At 43.8% G+C, this 18661-nt stretch overlaps 1 protein-coding gene across 5 annotated transcripts in view; it reads right to left on the bottom strand.

The window, feature by feature from the left end:
• Positions 1 to 8377: 8377 nt before the first annotated feature.
• The window catches only part of LOC128842827 (uncharacterized), a 35801-nt gene continuing 25517 nt past the window's right edge, over positions 8378 to 18661 (bottom strand). For all 5 annotated transcript variants that reach the window (XR_008446128.1, XR_008446130.1, XR_008446129.1 and 2 more), the window contains 3 exons: positions 13746 to 13862; positions 12730 to 12776; positions 8378 to 9380 (listed from right to left, as the gene is read on the bottom strand). Coding sequence is in view for 2 of the 5 variants with exons in the window: in XM_054039026.1 (XP_053895001.1) it covers positions 9225 to 9380; positions 12730 to 12776; positions 13746 to 13862 (320 nt within the window). In the remaining 3 variants the exon portion in view is untranslated. The remainder of the gene's footprint in view (positions 9381 to 12729; positions 12777 to 13745; positions 13863 to 18661) is intronic.

Raw genomic sequence — 18661 nt, 5'->3', positions numbered from 1 at the left:
ACATGGGATATGTAGTCCAGATAGAGACCCCCAAAGAAGAGAATGGGAGCAGAAGGCACCTAAACTACAACTTGTACAATGCATGGAGCCACCATTTTGAATAAAATACTTCAGGTTTTGGCCGAAACATGTCAATTTTCAGGCATTCCTTTTTAATGACAAAGTAAGATTTTGCAGAAAGATTCTTTTATCAAAAATTTTTGATAAGTTGAAAACCCAAGTTTTGTTAGAAAAATTTCAACCAGCCTTAATGTACGCTGACCAACACTACAACATCCGAGTGTCTGTTGCAGGGGAGAGTTTGTCAGTTTGACCGTGTGCTTGATTGTTTGATTGTTTGTTTGAACAATGTGAATTGGGAGTGCTTTGTTCCAGGTGGGCCTTGAGTGGGCCTGACTGGTATAAAAAGCCAGTCAGCAGTGAACCAGCTGAGTGGCAAACAGCGGAGGCTAACAGAGGGGGTTTGCCTGGGAGTTCGCCTGCAGAGAGCCCACTGAGCCTTACATCTCACGGACATCTCTTAGAAGGAAGGGGATATGGAAGGTGAGTGTTCAGTTGTTGTAACCTGCATAGGTTGTGCCATGTTTGTCTTTCTTCCACAGGACAGAAGCGACTTTGTCTGTACAAAGTGCAAGCTGGTCTCCATATTGGAAGAGAAGGTTCGAGGTCTGGAGAAACAAGTATCGACCCTGCGTTGCATACGAGAAACTGAAGATTTCCTGGACAGACGTCTGGATATGCGTCTACAGGCACAACGTTCTGAAGAATCGGAGCAGGTTGCACAGAGGGGACGGAGGGACGGTGAAGAAAATTGGCAGCATGTGACCTCCAGAAGAAGAAAGAGGAGCGTCCATGTACCAGCACTAGAGATACAGGTGAGCAACCGTTTCCATGTTCTCTCCACAAGTACTAATGTGGAGAGTGGAGTAGACGATACATCCAAGGGAAGGGAGCAGAAGGAGACTCCACCGATTGGAAGGCATGAGATGCACTGTCCTAGGGATGGGGGTTCCACGACCACTGTTCCCAAGAGAAGGAGGAGGGTGGTGGTGGTCGGGGACTCCCTCCTCAGGGGGATTGAGTCATCTATCTGCCGCCCCGACCGAGAAAACAGAGAGGTCTGCTGCTTGCCAGGAGCTAGGATTCACGATGTGACGGAGAGACTGCCGAGACTCATCAAGCCCTCGGATCGCTACCCCTTCCTGCTTCTCCACGTGGGCACCAATGATACTGCCAAGAATGACCTTGAGCAGATCACTGCAGACTACGTGGCTCTGGGAAGAAGGATAAAGGAGTTTGACAGGTTTCAGAGTAACAGCCGTGTTAGTCTGTATCCGCAAAAAGAAGAACAGGAGTACTTGTGGCACCTTAGAGACTAACAAATTTATTAGAGCATAAGCTTTCGTGGACTACAGCCCACTTCTTCGGATGCAAGTGGTGTTCTCGTCCATCCTCCCTGTGCAGGGAAAAGGCCTGGGTAGAAACCGTCGAATTGTGGAAGTCAACGAATGGCTACGCAGGTGGTGTCGGAGAGAAGGCTTTGGATTCTTCGACCATGGGATGGTGATCCAAGAAGGAGGAGTGCTAGGCAGAGACAGGCTCCACTTAACGAAGAGAGGGAAGAACATCTTCGCAAGCAGGCTGGCTAACCTAGCGAGGAGGCTTTAAACTAGGTTCACCAGGGGAAGGAGACCAAAGCCCTGAGGTAAGAGGGGAAATGGTATACCGGGAGGAAGCACGAGCAGGAGAGTGCAAGAGGGGAGGACTCCTGTCTGAGACTGAGAAAGTGGGACAATCAGCGAGTTATCTTAAGTGCCTATACACAAATGCAAGAAGCCTGGGAAACAAGCAGGGAGAACTGGAAGTCCTGGCACAATCAAGGAACTATGATGTCATTGGAATAACAGAAACTTAGTGGGATAACTCACATGACTGGAGTACTATCATGGATGGATATAAACTGTTCAGGAAGGACAGGCAGGGCAGAAAAGTTGGGGGAGTTGCATTGTATGTAAGAGAGGACTATGACTGTTCAGAGCTCCGGTATTAAACTGCAGAAAAACCTGAGAGTCTCTGGATTAAGTTTAGAAGTGTGAGCAACAAGGGTGATGTTGTGGTGGGAGTCTGCTATAGACCACCAGACCAGGGGGATGAGGTGGACGAGACTTTCTTCCGGCAACTAGCAGAAGTTACTAGATTGCAGGCCCTGGTTCTCATGGGAGACTTTAATCACCCTGATGTCTGCTGGGAGAGCAATACAGAGAGAATTGACTATTAGCATGTATTTTGGGGAAGATCTAAGTTATAATTGGACCTGGGTATGTGGCTGATCCTTTGGGATTGGAAGAACCTTTTATATGATGAGATAAGATTTTCAGTAATCATCATCATATCTGACAGGTGTGTCTGGATGGAGGCCTGAGGCTGGACACTTTAAGGGAACTGTGTTGTTTGGACTTCTGAGTATCCTGTATGGTAATATAGAAGTTATTTTGTCCTGGCTTGGTATATCTAAGTATTGGAATATCCACCAGCGTTTGGGGTTTGTCTACCCCGTTCTGTTTGCAGTTCACCCTAATTGAGTGACCTCAGCTGGCTCCTCCTGTTACACTGCTCTACAACCAAAATGCTTCTGAAATAAATGTAGTCAAACTTTACTAATTCTGGATCACTGAGAATGAAAATGATGCTTAAAATTGTTGATTGGCTCTAGTTTTCAAGATATGCTATTGGGTCAGTATATATGACCCTTGATTTGGGAATGGCGGAGGATAAGTGAGTTATAAAAGGAAGGGATCTCAATTTAAACCAGAAATGACTAAAATACATCTTTGACTGGATCTATGAATAAATCTATGACTGGGTTTGGACAGTACTTGCTTTTTAGGCAAAACAATGAATGATGCAATCTGAAGCTGGTATTGCGTCATACATAATATGAATTGCATCATGTTATTCCTAGAAGTCATGGATGATGCAATCATAACGAAGCTTACATCACGGAACAAATTGCTCTAGAAATCATACAGTGTCGTGCTCTTATTTGTCAGTGTTTGATTTTGCAAAGGGACACATTTCTGTTTAGCCAAAGTGAGCATTCCAGTTGGTCATGCAGTCCATATGAAGGAAACCTATGACAACATGAAACAACTTTTGAGGTGCATAAACTATGACCAACATCAGTGGCAGCTTTGTGGCGATTTGAAGGTTGTTGCTCTCTTGCTTGGTCTGCAGACTGGATACACAAAGTACTGCTGTTTTCTCTGCGAATGGGATAGTCGTGCAAGAGATTCCCACTACATCAAGAAAGATTGGCCACTCCGACAGTCATTGGAGCCTGGGAGGAAAAGTGTTCAACATCCACCACTTGTTGAATCAAGGAAGATTTTGTTACCGCCCTTACACATCAGGCTGGGTCTGATGAAGAACTTTGTCAAGCTAAGATAAAGGAAGGTGTCTTTGCTGGTCCTCAGATTCGTGAACTTCTTCGAGATGATGCATTTGACCATGCACTGCGTGGCAAGGAAAAGACGGCATGGAAAGCCTTCCAGTTAGTGGCAATAAATTTTCTCTGAAACAACAAGGCAGACAACTACAGGTTGTTGGTGGAAAACCTCCTCAAGGCATACAAAAGCCTTGGTTGCAACATGTCACTAAAGATCCATTTTTTGCACTCTCATCTAGATTTTTTTCCACCGAACTGTGGAGCGGTGAGCGACGAGCACGGCGAGCGATTTCATCAGGACATTGCAACAATGGAGAAACGCTATCAGGGCAAATGGAGCCTATCAATGCTTGCAGGCTATTGCTGGACAGTGACAAGAGATGCTCCATTTAATGAATGCAAGAGACAAGCCAAGAAGCACTGAGTAGACACTGAATAGGACTAAACTATGTACATAATAGTTTTTTGCCTTTTGTTTCATAATAAATTTTATTTATATAACTCTTTTGCTGATTTTTAACGTGTTACATAAACAGGACAGGTGAAATATTATCATGTAAAGCAACCATAAACACATGAAAAGACCTAGGTTTACAATTTATGATTAAAACTCTACTATCTACACAATATACATAGACATAAAATGTAAAAACTTAAATATCTTAGAAACAGTAGCCAATCAGTTGTTTTAATTGTCATATTTGAATTCAGCACATCAAAATACATAATAAATAGCACATTTTATTTCTGAAGCAGATGACTTCTCAAAAATTGTAGACCAGTGTTATTTGTTCCATTTATTAATTTAATGGTTTTACTTTATGTTGGATAATTTTGCTTTGTTTTGAGTTTTTTGGGGGGGTTGTTTACCAGTTTCCATCACTTTTTTGGTCTCCCCCAACGAGACTGGGACAGGAGAGGTCCAGGCTTAGTTTTGGAGGGAATACTTTATACTTCTTTATCCCATTTCACCGGTGCAACTAAGCCCAGAAAAAGAGGATGATGATAAAGTTTCAACAAAAGCTCAGCTAGGTCTGTCATACAATGAAGAATTTATAGCCAAACAAAGTGAAGCAAAGGCATGGATTATATTGTTGTAATAGGTCCTAGCTGGGGCTCGACCCTTCCGGGCAGGAGGGGAGCCACACCGACTCACTACTGTGGGAACAAGCAGTCAGTTAGTCCCGAAACTCCGGCTCTTTGGTGCAGAGTCGGAGCAACCACAGTTAAAGCTCAGGCCCTTGACTGCCGGGGCTGAGCGAGCAAGCAGTTCAGGAGCCCAGGCCCTGGATCAGGGCGGGGCAAACACAGTTAGCTCAGACCCTTGTTTGCAGGGGCTGAGCGAGCAGACAGTTCGGAGCCCAGGCCCTGGATCAGGGCGGGGCAAACACAGTTAGCTCAGGCCCTTGTTTGCAGGGGCTGAGCGAGCAGACAGTTCAGAGCCCAGGCCCTGGATCAGGGCGGGGCAAACACAGTTAGCTCAGGCCCTTGTTTGCAGGGGCTGAGTGAGCAAACAGTTCAGAAGCACAGGATATGCCTAGGCTGCTGTAGCCGAGCGTTGGGTGAGGGGGAAGCCTGCCACCCGTGAGCGGAGGGTGGCAGGGGGGAACGCAGGGCCACCCACTCCACTGCGTTCCAGCCCGGGGCCCTAACAGCGGTTGCTGCCGCTGCTGCTCAGTGGGGTATCCAGACCGCAACACACTGACATAGGCTCACACTCAGTTGCAGCCGGACCGGGGTCGGCTACCCCCGGGCTACTTCCGTGATCCCCCTCAAAGCCTACCTCGTTCGTCGCGCCGGGCTCGGGCCAGTCCATCTGCATGGGCTCCTCTCTGCCAGGGCTCGGTGGCAGGTCCGGTAGCTCGGCCGGGAAGTCAGGCCAACGGTCCTCAGGCGGCTCCTCTGGGTAGCAGCAGGGGCGGAGGGGTTCGGGTACAGTCTCACCCTCAGGGTTGGTGGGGTGGGGTTCCCAGGGATTCTCCCAGTGACGGGATCGGACGGGCTCCGGTGGCTCCTCCTCGTAGCGTGCCCTGGGTAACTCGGGCCAGCTAGGGTCCAGGCCTTGGTCTTTGGCAGCCTCCTGGCCGGGAGCTCCCGGCCACACGTCTACTCCCTGTGGTGGCTGGCCGCCGACTGAGCTCTGGCGGCCGGCCTTTATACTTCCTGTCCCGCCCCTTGACTTCCGGGGGGCGGGGACAGGCGGTGGTGGTCCCACCCACTCTGGTGCCTGCACGTGGGCTCCCTCTTCTGGGCAGGAGGGGAGCCACACCGACTCACTACAATTGTGTTGTAGTGTATTTCTTAGGCTTGGTCTACACTACCCCCCCAATTCGAACTAAGGTACGCAACTTCAGCTACGTGAATAACGTAGCTGAAGTCGAAGTACCTTAGTTCGAACTTACCTTGGTCCACACGTGGCAGGCAGGCTCCCCCGTGGACTCCGCGGTACTCCTCTCGCCGAGCTGGAGTACCGCAGTCGACGGCGAGCACTTCCGGGTTCGACTTATCGCGTCCAGACTAGACGCGATAAGTCGAACCCAGAACTTCGATTTCCAGCCGTCGAACTACCTGGTAAGTGTAGCCAAGGCCTTAGAAATGGGAAAAGAGACCATACCTAATAAGAATATATAATAATTAAAAGTGATCTGTATAGGAAAAGAAATATTAATTTGTGACCTTTGTTGCTTCTTTAAGATGCATGAAATATGTTGTTCGCTTTTTGGAGAGGGGGTTACACTCTTTCTTCTGTTTTTAACCTAGAAATATAAATATATATTCAATTCTCTGCCCAAAAACTTTCTTAATGCAGAGTTAAGATTAGCTCTGCTTCAAAGGGGATTAACATCTGGCAGTTCTGCGACAGTTCTGGAGTGGGTGAAGTGGTTGAATATAGGTGAGGAGCAGACAGCTGGTGTTCACAAAGCCTGCCCTAAATGTGACTTTTGCCTTAATAAGGACACAGCCTGACAATCTCACTATCCCCATGTGCTGTGTTGCCACAGAGCTCCATATTTGGAAGGAAAAAGTGCTATGATGTTTGCTAGAGACAAGTTGTGGCATTATTAAAAAGAGGGCAGAGACAAAAGGTGTTAACTGGCCCATTCATCTCCCACCGACATAGCACCACCGCTCATGGTGAGTGGTTTAATTATGCAAGTGGGAAAACTCTCTCCCATCTACAGACAGGGGCTACGTGGGAGACCTTACAGTGGCGGAGCTGCAGAGGTACAGCTGTAAGCTCTCTAGTGTAGACATAACCGGAGAAAAAGAGAGAGAGAGAGAGAAGGAACAAAATACAATGGAATTGGAAGCATTCTGAGAAGGAGCAAAAAAGCCCCAGAGAAACCCTGGCAACATGACCCTGAGAACAAGCTCAGAGAGCTTTTGGGGAGAGTGCTGGCTGAAAGAGGCTTGGAACCATGAGCAAAGAAACCATCCCTGCTGCATTCAGGGAAACAGGACTTGGTACATGGTTTGTAAATAAAAAGGATTGCATCAAATAAACACCTGACTTTATCATCAATTTCTCCTCCTACCAGAAAAACCCTCAAGACCCTGCAAATTGGCAAACCATTTGGGTCAAAAACATATGTTATATTATATAATGTTATAACTTATAAAGTCTAAATGAAACATTTCAGCCTTATTAAAACTAGCCATTTTGACCTTATAGAAATACAGTGTTTTACTAATTTTCTATTGAAACCTGCAGCAAAATCAAGACAATCCTGTAAAATGTTTGTTTTGTTGAATCAGCATCTGTTGATAGAAAAAGATCAGATGGAACATTTTTTGACTGTCTTTAATCAATCAGTTCATAATAACAGGGCTGGAAAAGACACACCACATCATGTACTCCATCCTACTGCCAAGGTAGGACACAATCCTCAGATATGTACATACAATTAAGGTCAGTGGGCACTGCAGATCCTCAGTATATCTGAAAATCAGGCACCAGGTGTCTCAGAAATGGAGGGACAAAAAAAATAATTAATGAACACTTCAGAAAATCTGGCTGTGTGAAATAATCCTGTTTACAATCATATACATTGTGGACACACAGGAGGGCACTCTCCTTAAACTTTCCAGAGCCATACATTTATCTGCAGAGCTGGGCAAAGATCAGCATTTTCTGCACCCCAGGAAATTTCAGTATTTCAAGATTGTTTTTGTCCCAAAGTTTGTGCAGAATGATTTTTTTTTCCATTTTGACATTGTCAATTGAAAAGAAATATTTCAACATTCCCAAATTGAAACATTTCCTTTTGCTTTGCTCAACTGACTGAAAACACTTCATAGAATCATAGACTTTAAGGTCAGAAGGGACCATTATGATCATCTAGTCTGACCTCCTGCACAATGCAGGCCACATAATCTCACCCACCCACTCCTTCATTTCAGTCAGTTCCCCTATTGTGGTGCATTGTGCTTCATTGTTTCATTGAAGCTGTAATTCAGGCTGCCCGATGCCGCCAACCTCCCTAATGGGCCAGACTCCCTGGTTGGACTACATCTCCATGATGTACCTGCAGCCATCTGAGTCCCATGATGCAGCACAGCATTCAGTGACTGGGAAGACTGTTGCCTCATGGGAGAGGTAGTGTGACCAGGGACAGGGCTTGGAATGCTGGTGCCTAGAGCTGGCCCTGACGAGGGAGCTCAGCCCATAGAAGAAAATGGGCACCCGAACTATGACTCCCGTAACACAATGAGCCACAACAGGGAAACACAGTTTTATTTTGAACTGACTCTCACCAAAATGTTTTGGGTAATTTCAACCCAAAATTTTTCCATGTGGGTTGAACCAAAATGGAGGGTTTTGTTGCCACAGTTTTCATGGATCCCCAAAGCCAGGTCTTTTTGACTACAGAATGAACCATGAAGAGGTTGTGATGCCAGGAAAAATAAATAACAAATATTCAGAACTAGCAATCAGGTTATATTGGTTTAATGTACGAAGGGTATCTTCACAGTAAAAGGGAAAGAAACTTACTTTAAAAATAATCTAAAATTCTTTGTTACATTGCCAGGCTCCCAAATTACGGGGAGCTTATGGACATTTAAACAGTTGCAAAAGGAAGATCCTTCCTTCCTCAGATAAGTAGCAATTCCACACCCCACTCACCCAGTTCTTTTTATCTTCACTCAGTGTTTTCAAAATAACTTTAGAATGAATAAAGAGCAGCTCATTCTAGGATCTTCACAGAGCACATAGATGACAGCAGAGCCTAGAACTAGGTACAGTAAGTTTCTTATTCTGGATACCACCTGGTGGCTCCAAACGCAACACATACTATATATCCTATCCACCCAGAGAGCTAGTGGAGCAGGGACACATAGGGTACCTGTCAGTGGAACCCATATTAGTGCTTAAGATGTCCCACATGCTTTGGGGCTGGAACCATCTTAAGGTTGTGTGTGTACACTGCTTGGCACAATGGTATCCTGATCCCTGACTGGGGCATCCAGGCTCTACCCCACTACGAAGAGTCAATAATGATAATCTACAGGCTTCCGTGCCTCAAGCTGCACCTAAAACAGATGAATCCTGAGTTCACAAAGACACTTTGGATTTAATCCATCATCCATTTACATGTGTAAAATACACTCTTCTGAAAAGCTCGGAAGTCTGGAAAAACCATCTAAACAATATTGCCATTATGTACTGTTCCCATTAAATAGGATAATTTGATTATTTACAGCAGAGCTCTTGAACTGTGTGGCTCCCAGAGTAACTGCATGTGCTGATCATGCCTAAAACCAACTGTGCACGTTGGGGTTACAGCTGCTGTGAAGAGAAGCTTAAAAAGGCATATTCAGTCTGTGACTCTGATCTGCGCTGCCTCTGCCCAGCATCTTCTCCAATCCTTGCATAAATTGTTGATACCGTCATTGGTAACGAACTTTCCATGTGAGACTCCTCATGATTTGGGACCTAGATAAACACAAACAACCCCCCCCCCAACACTGAGTTAAGAAACTTGTTCTTGGGGATCAGTCTTAATTAAAAAGAATTTTCTTTTTATATTTATATATCTACTATATATTTATCTATTTATATTTCTTTATCACATAACATTAAGGAGCAACAATTGGTTCAGCAGCTGTTCCTTCTCCATCCTCCTCCCTTGAGCTTAAAGTTGGGCCGGGAACTACTGACTGCAATTGAAAACAATAAAATAAGGGACAAATTAAGTTTACAGAGGCCAAGACTGACATTGTGACATACTGCAAAAGTACTGTGATCTGGGGCCCTGGACCAATCAATATATGGAAAACAGGCTCAGCCAGTCAGGGACATTGCTCAAATCACATGGTAGAAATAACATGATCTTTCTCCCATGTGCTTTCCCCATGGACCTATCCCTAAAGACCTGACCCAAACTCGGGTCATGCCTTGCACAGCAGATCGGTGCAGAACACAAATACCCAGAGAGAGGTAAATATTTGCAAAAAGCCTTTTATGGAGAGTTCACAGAAGCTACCACAATTAGAACAGAGCAGTGCTGATTGGCTGAGGCAGTCTGAGGTCAGGACTGAGGTTAAGCTCATTTGTGACTCACGTTGAGCCGTTCACACAGCTCTAGTCATGGGCCTGTTTGTACGTGAGTCAGTGGAACAGTCTGAGCTTTTGTTTGTAGTGAGTGTCACAGGGAGGAAAGGAGTAGTAGTGGGAAGGATGAGAGTCAGCCATGCAGAGCTTGGTGGGAGGTAAGGAATGGGAAGAGGGAAGGACAGACAGAGAGAGCTGGGAGATAGAGGTGGTGACATACACGGGACCCAGTATCCACACTGATCTCAGCTTTATACAAGTTTCTGTTTAGCATGTACGTGGACATTCATGTAACTTTGGTTTTAAAGTGAGTTGGTTCCTCCATCCCCAGCAGCAGACAACTTAGTCTTGCAAAGACAGGCATCACCAGTTTATGTAGAAGAAGCACAGAAAACCACACCTTGCAGAGCTATAGCAACCCTTGCTATTGCTGAAAGAAAATGATGAAACCACGCTGACCCTCAGCAAGGGGAAATAACCACCCAGAACGACCAATGTCAGGGCTGCAAGAACGTCCCTGCAGAGGAACATGTTCAGAGTCAGAAAGACTGAGAAGGAGAACTCCTGTAATGCTGAGAGAGCTAATAGGGAGTTTTTACATACTGCCTGGCAAATGGGGTCCTGGCCTGGATAGCCAATAGGTGCTACCATGATAGAAATACTAAATAATAATCTATGATCACCACCATTAGGAACAGATTTGACCTCCCTCTCAGATTAACAACTCTCCTTCCCTTTTACAAATGCTAATTCCCATTCATATCTGTGTCCTTCTCTAGTGAATTTACTTTTGCTCACTCAGAGAAATGCTGAAATAAACCAGTTAATGATTTTGGAGCAATGTCAGAGCTCAGCCCCTGTGGGCTCATGCTCGCTCTGGCCAGCCAGCTGGGAGGAGAACGCTGCACGGTTTGCTGACGAGGCCTCCAGGGCCACAAAACCCACAGTTTCAGCAGCCAGGTTTTAATAGCCTGCACAAAACTCAAGTGCTCCTCTTCCCCAAAGGCCCACCCTCCAGTATCTGCCACCATGTCTGGGGGAGGGAGGAGTGCTAATGGTCGATGTCAATCCTCCTATGTCTCAGCACTCACATCATACAATACAGTATGAGGCTTGCAGATGTTGTAAGTACTATTCAGTGGGCATGTCGATACTAGGAAAACAGGTCATGGTTTAGAATGTGTTAACCAACATGTTAATGTAAACAGGGTTTAGCATATTTAAAAATATGCTTTGTGTTGATGGTCAACCATTAGCTTCCCACTAGTGTTTTAAATGTGTTAAACCCAGTCTACACTAAATGGTAAGTGGTGTTTAAGATGCTTTAAACCACCTACTTCCCCAGTCTAGCCATTGTGCACAAGGGTTGCAGAATCATGTCCCAGTTAGTACTGTACGGAAAATAGGCATTACTAGTTAGGGACATCCTGACAGCAGCCTATCATTTGTCTCTCTCTCTCTCTCTCCCAGCTCAATTAAAAAATAGCTCTATAATTTCCAGTAGCAATGAGCACAGCTCAGGAGTGATATATGCAATGATATAAATTCCTCGATAGATAGGAGAGAGAGGCAGAAGATAAGTGAAAGAGGCAGAGTGCAATTATCTAATTTTTGTGAATGAGATAATCTGTGGATACCCAAAATGAAAATAGTTCTGCTTGTATGCAGAATGGTCAGAGGTTTCTGTGTGTAGTAGGGGATGGGTAGAACAACAAGAAGAGGGGATTTGAATGATCATAAAGGAGAACATCCAACTAAACTTCTTCTGTAGTTGTGGAAAGAGGCCAAGAATGACTTATAGAAAGGGGCAAATCAAAGGCCACAGGTCCCTTTGCAGTCCATTGGGGTCAGAGTCTAGTATCTTGCAGGGAATGATGCGGTTTTCATTTACTATGGTTAGTAAATTTGAGCTGCATTTGCTCAGTTCTTGGTGTTTCAATCTCTGTAATGAGCTTTGTTGTCATAATGTTAGCTCAGAGTCCCAAAATGTTGCTATCAATACCATGGAGAGGTGGCTGCTGGTCACATTCATTGCAAGGAAGAGCCTACAGTCATGTAAAAGGAGCTGGCAACATGGAAGAGTCAGGCTAGCGGACTGCACTGGGGCTGATACTGCATTAGAAGAGCAGCAGAGGAAGCTGGAGCTGTGAGGAGTTATTGTACCCCATTTTGTCATCATGTCATCATTTCAGAGTTTTGTTGTATTTGAATTTCACATTTACAGACGTATGATTATGTATTTGCATAGTTAGCAGTTTTTGTTATTCCCCAAAATCTAAATAAAAATGTACAGCTGATCATTTAAGCACATAAAAAGTTGAAATATCTCACTAATGCAACCTATATTTATTACTAATCACCGTAGTTAGTTTTAGAGCATATATTTCAGCTTTAATCATTTTAGAAATTGTCTTCTTCTATTATGTCCTGTGAATGATGTATATTGTTCGGAAGTAATTCTGGGTGTGCAGATTGTTTGCAAAAAGCTTGTTACAAGTATTCAAAATTCTTGATTGGATACATGGATCATGTCACTTATAGAACCAGGTTTCTGGTGTTAATGCTTATATTTGTTTGCTTTTCTTAAATATTCTCCCAAATTTGCTTCCTGCTGTGAAGGCAGGGGACTGGACTCGATGACCTTTCAAGGTCCCTTCTAGTTCTATGAGGTAGGTATATCTCCATATTATGTGTGGAGACCAGATCCCCGTGTTTTATTGTTTTACAGTACCTCTTCTTTTTGCTTTATGATTCTTGTCCTCCTCTGCTGAATTGTACCTGTGAAAGTTATTTGAATAGTTAATATTTTACAGGGACAGTGGACATTCAGTTAAATCACTTGCATCTATGAAGATCTGTTAATTCTTGTAATCAATAGTCGCACTGTGCTTTTGAAACCAAAGACATCCATCAGTGACACAAAGAGAAATGGATTTTTGCCTTTGAGTTAGAGATTTCTCTGTGTGCGTGTTCTGGGAGCAAAAGTTATTTGCAAATAATTAACCTCACATTCTTGAAAGATCCATTGCAAGGTATCTAAAGAGTGTGGGGCCGATTCTCTCCTCACTAACACCAATTTTGGTATGTCCACAATGATTTCAGTGGCATTTCTCCCGATTTCCACTGGTGTAAGTGAGAGGAGAATCAGGCCTTTAGGTTTAATCATTTGAACTAACTATAGTATTTTAGGTACATATCCCTCCAAAATACTGGTGTCTCCCTGTGACATTTCCTTTTGGGTGAGGTCCTAAAGTGTTGCTCACAACTTTCCATCCCTCCAACCTCAAAGACTCCATATTGCACTAGAGACATCACCTATGATTAGTTGGGATATGGGACAATATATTGTTGCAATGCCCTGATACTGAGCTACAAACACGCAAAAGTTTGCATCTTGAGTCACAACATGGAGACAATGTTGCATGGCACCAGCACAATGTCTTTATGTACAAATGCCATGGAGTCATGCTGTGAATCTCTATCCTGACACTGTGTCAGAGAACCCTAAATAAATCCAAGTCCCTTTAGTTGTCTTGCGACAACTTCCACATGGTTTCATAATGGATCAGGAGCATCCTGCACATTTCAGGGCATAGTGTCATGGGAGGGCTTCACTCTGGCTGGGAGGGCAGCACACGGACTTCCTAGAAGCCAGTCAGGGTCACTTGGATTTATTCATTAAAAAGTAATTTTGAAGAATCTGAAGCACCAACAGCAGTGAGTGAGGTGTACGAGCAAACCACTCACCCTTATGCCATCTGCAGCAGAAGAACAGCAACAGAAAGAGCAGGAGGAAACTGAAGCCTCCAGTGATCTGAAGTCCAAGGAGAAGGTCTGGATGTTGATTAGTTTCTTTTCTTGTTCCTGACATATAAAAGAAAATAAGTTGTTAGAGTATTTTATAAGGAAATAACTATAATGGCTAATGTATATTTCTCAGAGACGGTCTTGGTAAATTACAGGATTGTGCTGAACTAAGGCAGCAGTGCTCGGACAGTATAAGTCAGTGGTTTTCAACCTTTCCAGACTACTGTACCCCTTTCAGGAGTCTGATTAGTCTTGTGTACCCCCAAGTCTTACCTCACTTAAAAACAACCTGCTTACAAAATCAGACATAAATATTGTACTTATATTTCAGTGTAAAATATATGGAGCAGTATAAACAATCATTGCATGAAATTTTAATTTGTACTGACTTTGCTAGTGCTTTTTCTGTAGCCTGTTATAAAACTAGGCAAATAGCTAGATGACTTGATGTACACCCCCTGGAAGACCTCTGCATAACCCCAGGGGTACACATATCCCTGGTTGAGAACCACTGGCATAAGTGTCTCTCAGCACTTGCTACCTGGATGACTATGCAGCTGTGGAGCCCTTGCTCCCACTACACCTTGAAAGATGTGCACTGAGTGACACAAGGGCTTGTGCAGAGCCCTGCCTCATTCACTGCATGCTTAGGAGACACAGGCAGAGGGATTCAGGTGAACAAACAATTGATTTCTCAGTTTATGGGTAAGAAAAAGCTGCTCACATTAGGACTTCAAGCCCAGTGGTGAAGGCACTCACTTAGGACGGCAGAGACTCAAGTTCATATCCCCACTTTGGAGCAGGGATTTGAACCCAACAGTTCCCCCCTAACTGAGTGCCCTAACCACCAGACTATTGCTATTCTGGGGTGAGGGTCTCAAACCCCCCTGCTGAAGCTGTTGGACTCTGTATTGACTATTCATTGGAGCAGAGTCTTGAACTCATGTCACCCCCCTTCCAGGTGAGTGCAAGAGTCATTCTCTCTCTTGCTTTCTGGCCCAGAGACCATACAAGTATTTAACACGAAGTGGAACAGCTTCAACAGAAGAGAGTGTCACCCCAGACTAGTCTGTAGCCTGGAAGTCAGGGCCTCTCCAGGGAGAGGGGAGATCTGCATTCACATCTGTGGTCTAAAACAAGGATTCAAGCTTGGGTCTCCCACGTCTCAATGAGTGCCCTAACCACTGGGCTAAAGGTTATAAGGTAAGCAGTAGCAACTCCTCCTCCTCCAGCTGTTTTGTGAATTTAGCCTCCTCCCCCTCGCCCCCCAGCATTTTATTTGTTTATTTTGTTCTGGCTGAAACTATTCAGCGAATTCGTATCAAATTTGCAAATAGTTTTTGGTCGACGCAAATGTCATTTTTGATAAAAAAAATTGTTTGTCTGAAGACGTTCATCCAGCTCTAAGTGGAAGTTCAGAGCAGTAAGCACTTCACAGCACATGCTCGGAGAATCAGACCCTAGCGCTCTGTGTCATTCCCTGAGTACAGTAGTGAATCTTTCCTTTATTCAGATGACTGCCAAACAGTGCTAAAAATCATGCTGTTCATTCTATGCATGCACAAAATGTAATTTCCAAAGGACTATAACTCCAATGAATTAAACCCAATGTTCACTAGCATGTTTAAAAGCATTTGTCCTCAATGAGCACTAGCTCCCTGCCAATGTCAGCTTTCTATCCCTAACTCTTTTGGCACCAGAGCTATTAAAAGTAGGCTGTAAGAAACTTTTAATCATGAAGAAAATATATTTTTCCATTTTCAAAATTGCTGAACTATTTTTGCTCAGTCGTTCCAAAACAAGTAACCTTTGATCAGACACCACTCCTTGAAATTTTCAACTTGATCAGTGAAAGTTTTGAGAACTAAGAATAGAACTTTGACCTTAGCTGGCACAAGCAAGTCTGCATTAATGAATGGCACACAGCAATATGATACAGGAAGTGAGGAGGCGTTCTTGAGCATTATTGTGCCTCAGAGAAGATAAGTATTACACATTGTCTGGATTCCATATATTTACTTTCCATTGTTGTGTAACAGCCACACACGATTTTTACTTCTATGTTTTATTTTGGTTTTTACTTGTTACAACAACAAAACTGATGCCTGGTCTAACTCTACACTAGAGTTAGGTAAGGCCAACACAAGGCAGCTTATATTGACATAACTATTGAAGTGTCTACACTCAAATTTCACTCTTGCTGACGTAACTGCCCCACTACACTGACTTAATAACTCCACCTCCATGAGAGGCATAGCGTCAAAGTCAACGTAATTAGGTCGATGCAGTGTCAGTGTAGACACTGAGTTACTTACATCGACTGTTACTGGCTTTAAGGAGCCATCCCACAATGCCCCACACTGACACTATCAATACAAGTGCTCCTGGTGAGGATGCGCACTGCCAACACAAGGAGCAAAGTGTAGACACACACAAGTGATGTAATTACTGCAGTGGCTGTACGCAGAAGTAAGTTACCTTGACTTAATTTTGTAGCGTAGACATGGCCTGAGAAGGAGAACCATCCAGCTACCCTTAGACTTAATTTACTTTTATCTAGAGATGATCCTGAAACTAAACTATACATACGAATATCCCCAAATGTTGGGTACTCTCCAAATAGTGGGCCAAATCAAAAACCCAAATCCAAACAATTTCAAATACTGGGGAAGTTGGGATCCAGATTAAAATTTTGCAGTCTGGACCTACATCCAGTTTTATCAAAAGAAGATGAATTCATCTTTTAAAGTTTAAAAGCCTTTTGAAATCATACTGAGCGGAAAAAGATTTACATTCAGTACTAATCAGTTTGATTCAGTATTGGCACTGTGCAAAATGTTTGTAATGAAATTTGAAACCACACAAAACTCAGCTATTTTTGGATTTTGTTAGAACCTGGAAACTCAGACTTGGGTCCTCAGAAGGTGCATATACCTTTCCAGAAAACCTAGGCTGACTTATGGCTTTGCACTGAAATCATGCAAAATTCCACATGGCTCTGATGCGAAACCAAATTAAATGTGATGGTTTTGAATTGATGTTTCATTTGAACACAAAATTCAAAGTAAAAACTCAAGGGGTGAGAGGCTGTCTAGGATATGTGCAGTTTTCCCTGCAAAATATGAGGGGACCTCCTCACAGCAGCAGATGCTCAGGTCTATGGTAGACACAAGGCAGTCTGGATAGATGGTCATTGTCTAGAACTGTTCTTTTGGCCAAAATTTGCCAGGTGCTATTGCTTTAGAGAAGAAAGGTCCCTGTTTCCTTCCCAATCATGGTCTAGGATCAAATATTCCTTACATCAGAGTTGATCAAATTCCATGTGGATCTTCCACCACTGGTGATCAAGCCTCCTGTTCTCACATTTCATTGGTCACTGTTTATTAGTAAGCCATGACAATCTGTGCGGGTAATTGAGAGGATAGGGACATTTAGGACCAATGTGTCAATAGAAGATAGTTTAGTGTTTGACCAGACCATTGACAGACTGGGCTCATAGGGTATGTCTACATTGCAAGAGAAGGTGTGATTGTAGCACAGTTAGGCATACCCATGCTAGTTTTAATAGAGTAGCATGTGTAACAATAATGGTGAGGACATGGTGGCACAAACCCACCGAGGATTCTGAGTACACACTCAAGTTGCTAGCCTGTGCCGCCACATGTACACTGTTGGTACCCCTGCTAGATAGATTAAAGATATCACAGGTATGTTTGCCCATGCTACAATCACACCTCCACTTAGAGTGTAGACAGACCCACAGACAAACACCTCTCCAACCAGAAGAAGTGGAAATCCTCTAGATCCATGAATTCTAAGAATGGGGGTTTGTATGGTTGCACCTTTCCTCTAATGGGATTGTGGTAAAATTCTGATCTCAGCCTGGAGGAAGAGAGAGTTGGAACAGGATAAGGGTGTGGTCAGTCCCTTCCTGATGTTCACCTCTACGGTGATAATACCTTGGGTGCGATTAACTGTGTGAGTAGATTCAGAATCTACCTTGATTAATCCTATGTTTAATATATAAAATTTCAGGCTACTTTGTTGGAGGAGAACACTCTAAAACAATGGGAAAAGACCTAGTAGTGTTCCCAGAAACACAGTGGGATGACCACAACCAAAGGGATACTGTAATACATGGGAATATACTATACAGGAAGAACAGATTTGATTATGAAGGTGGGAGCAGTAGCCCTGTACCTAAAAGATTCCAGTAGAATCTAAAGAAATAGCATTTCTGAGGGGATAGAAGCATTCGGTAACACGTGCCTGGCTATGAATCCCAAATGAAAGGATTATACTACTGGCCTTCCAACCACGTTTGTCATAACTATAAAGGGAAGGGTAACAGCCCTCCTGTGTACAGTACTATAAAATCCCTCCTGGCCAGAGACTCCAAAATCCTTTTACCTGTAAAGGGTTAAGAAGCTCAGGTAACCTGGCTGACATCTGACCCAAAGGACCAATAAGGGGACAAGATACTTTCAAATCTTGGTGGGGGGAAGGGTTTTGTTTGTGCTCTTTGTTTTGGGGGTTGTTCGCTCTTGGGACTGAGAGGGACCAGACATCAATCCAGGCTCTCCAAATCTTTCTGAACAAATCTCTCATATTTCCAACTTGTAAGTAAACAGCCAGGCAAGGTGTGTTAGTTTTTATCTTTGTTTTCTCAACTTGTAAATGTACCTTTTTGCTAGAGTGTTTATCTCTGTTTGCTGTAACTTTGAACCTAAGGCTAGAGGGGATTCCTCTGGGCTCGTTAAGTTTGATTACCCTGTAAAGTTATTTTCCACCCTGATTTTACAGAGATGATTTTTACCTTTTTCTTTAATTAAAAGCCTTCTTTTTAAGAACCTGAT

This window comes from Malaclemys terrapin, chromosome 9 (genome assembly GCF_027887155.1).
Source record: "Malaclemys terrapin pileata isolate rMalTer1 chromosome 9, rMalTer1.hap1, whole genome shotgun sequence".
Lineage (NCBI taxonomy): Eukaryota > Metazoa > Chordata > Testudines > Emydidae > Malaclemys > Malaclemys terrapin.
This window is presented reverse-complemented; position numbering and strand designations above follow the sequence as displayed.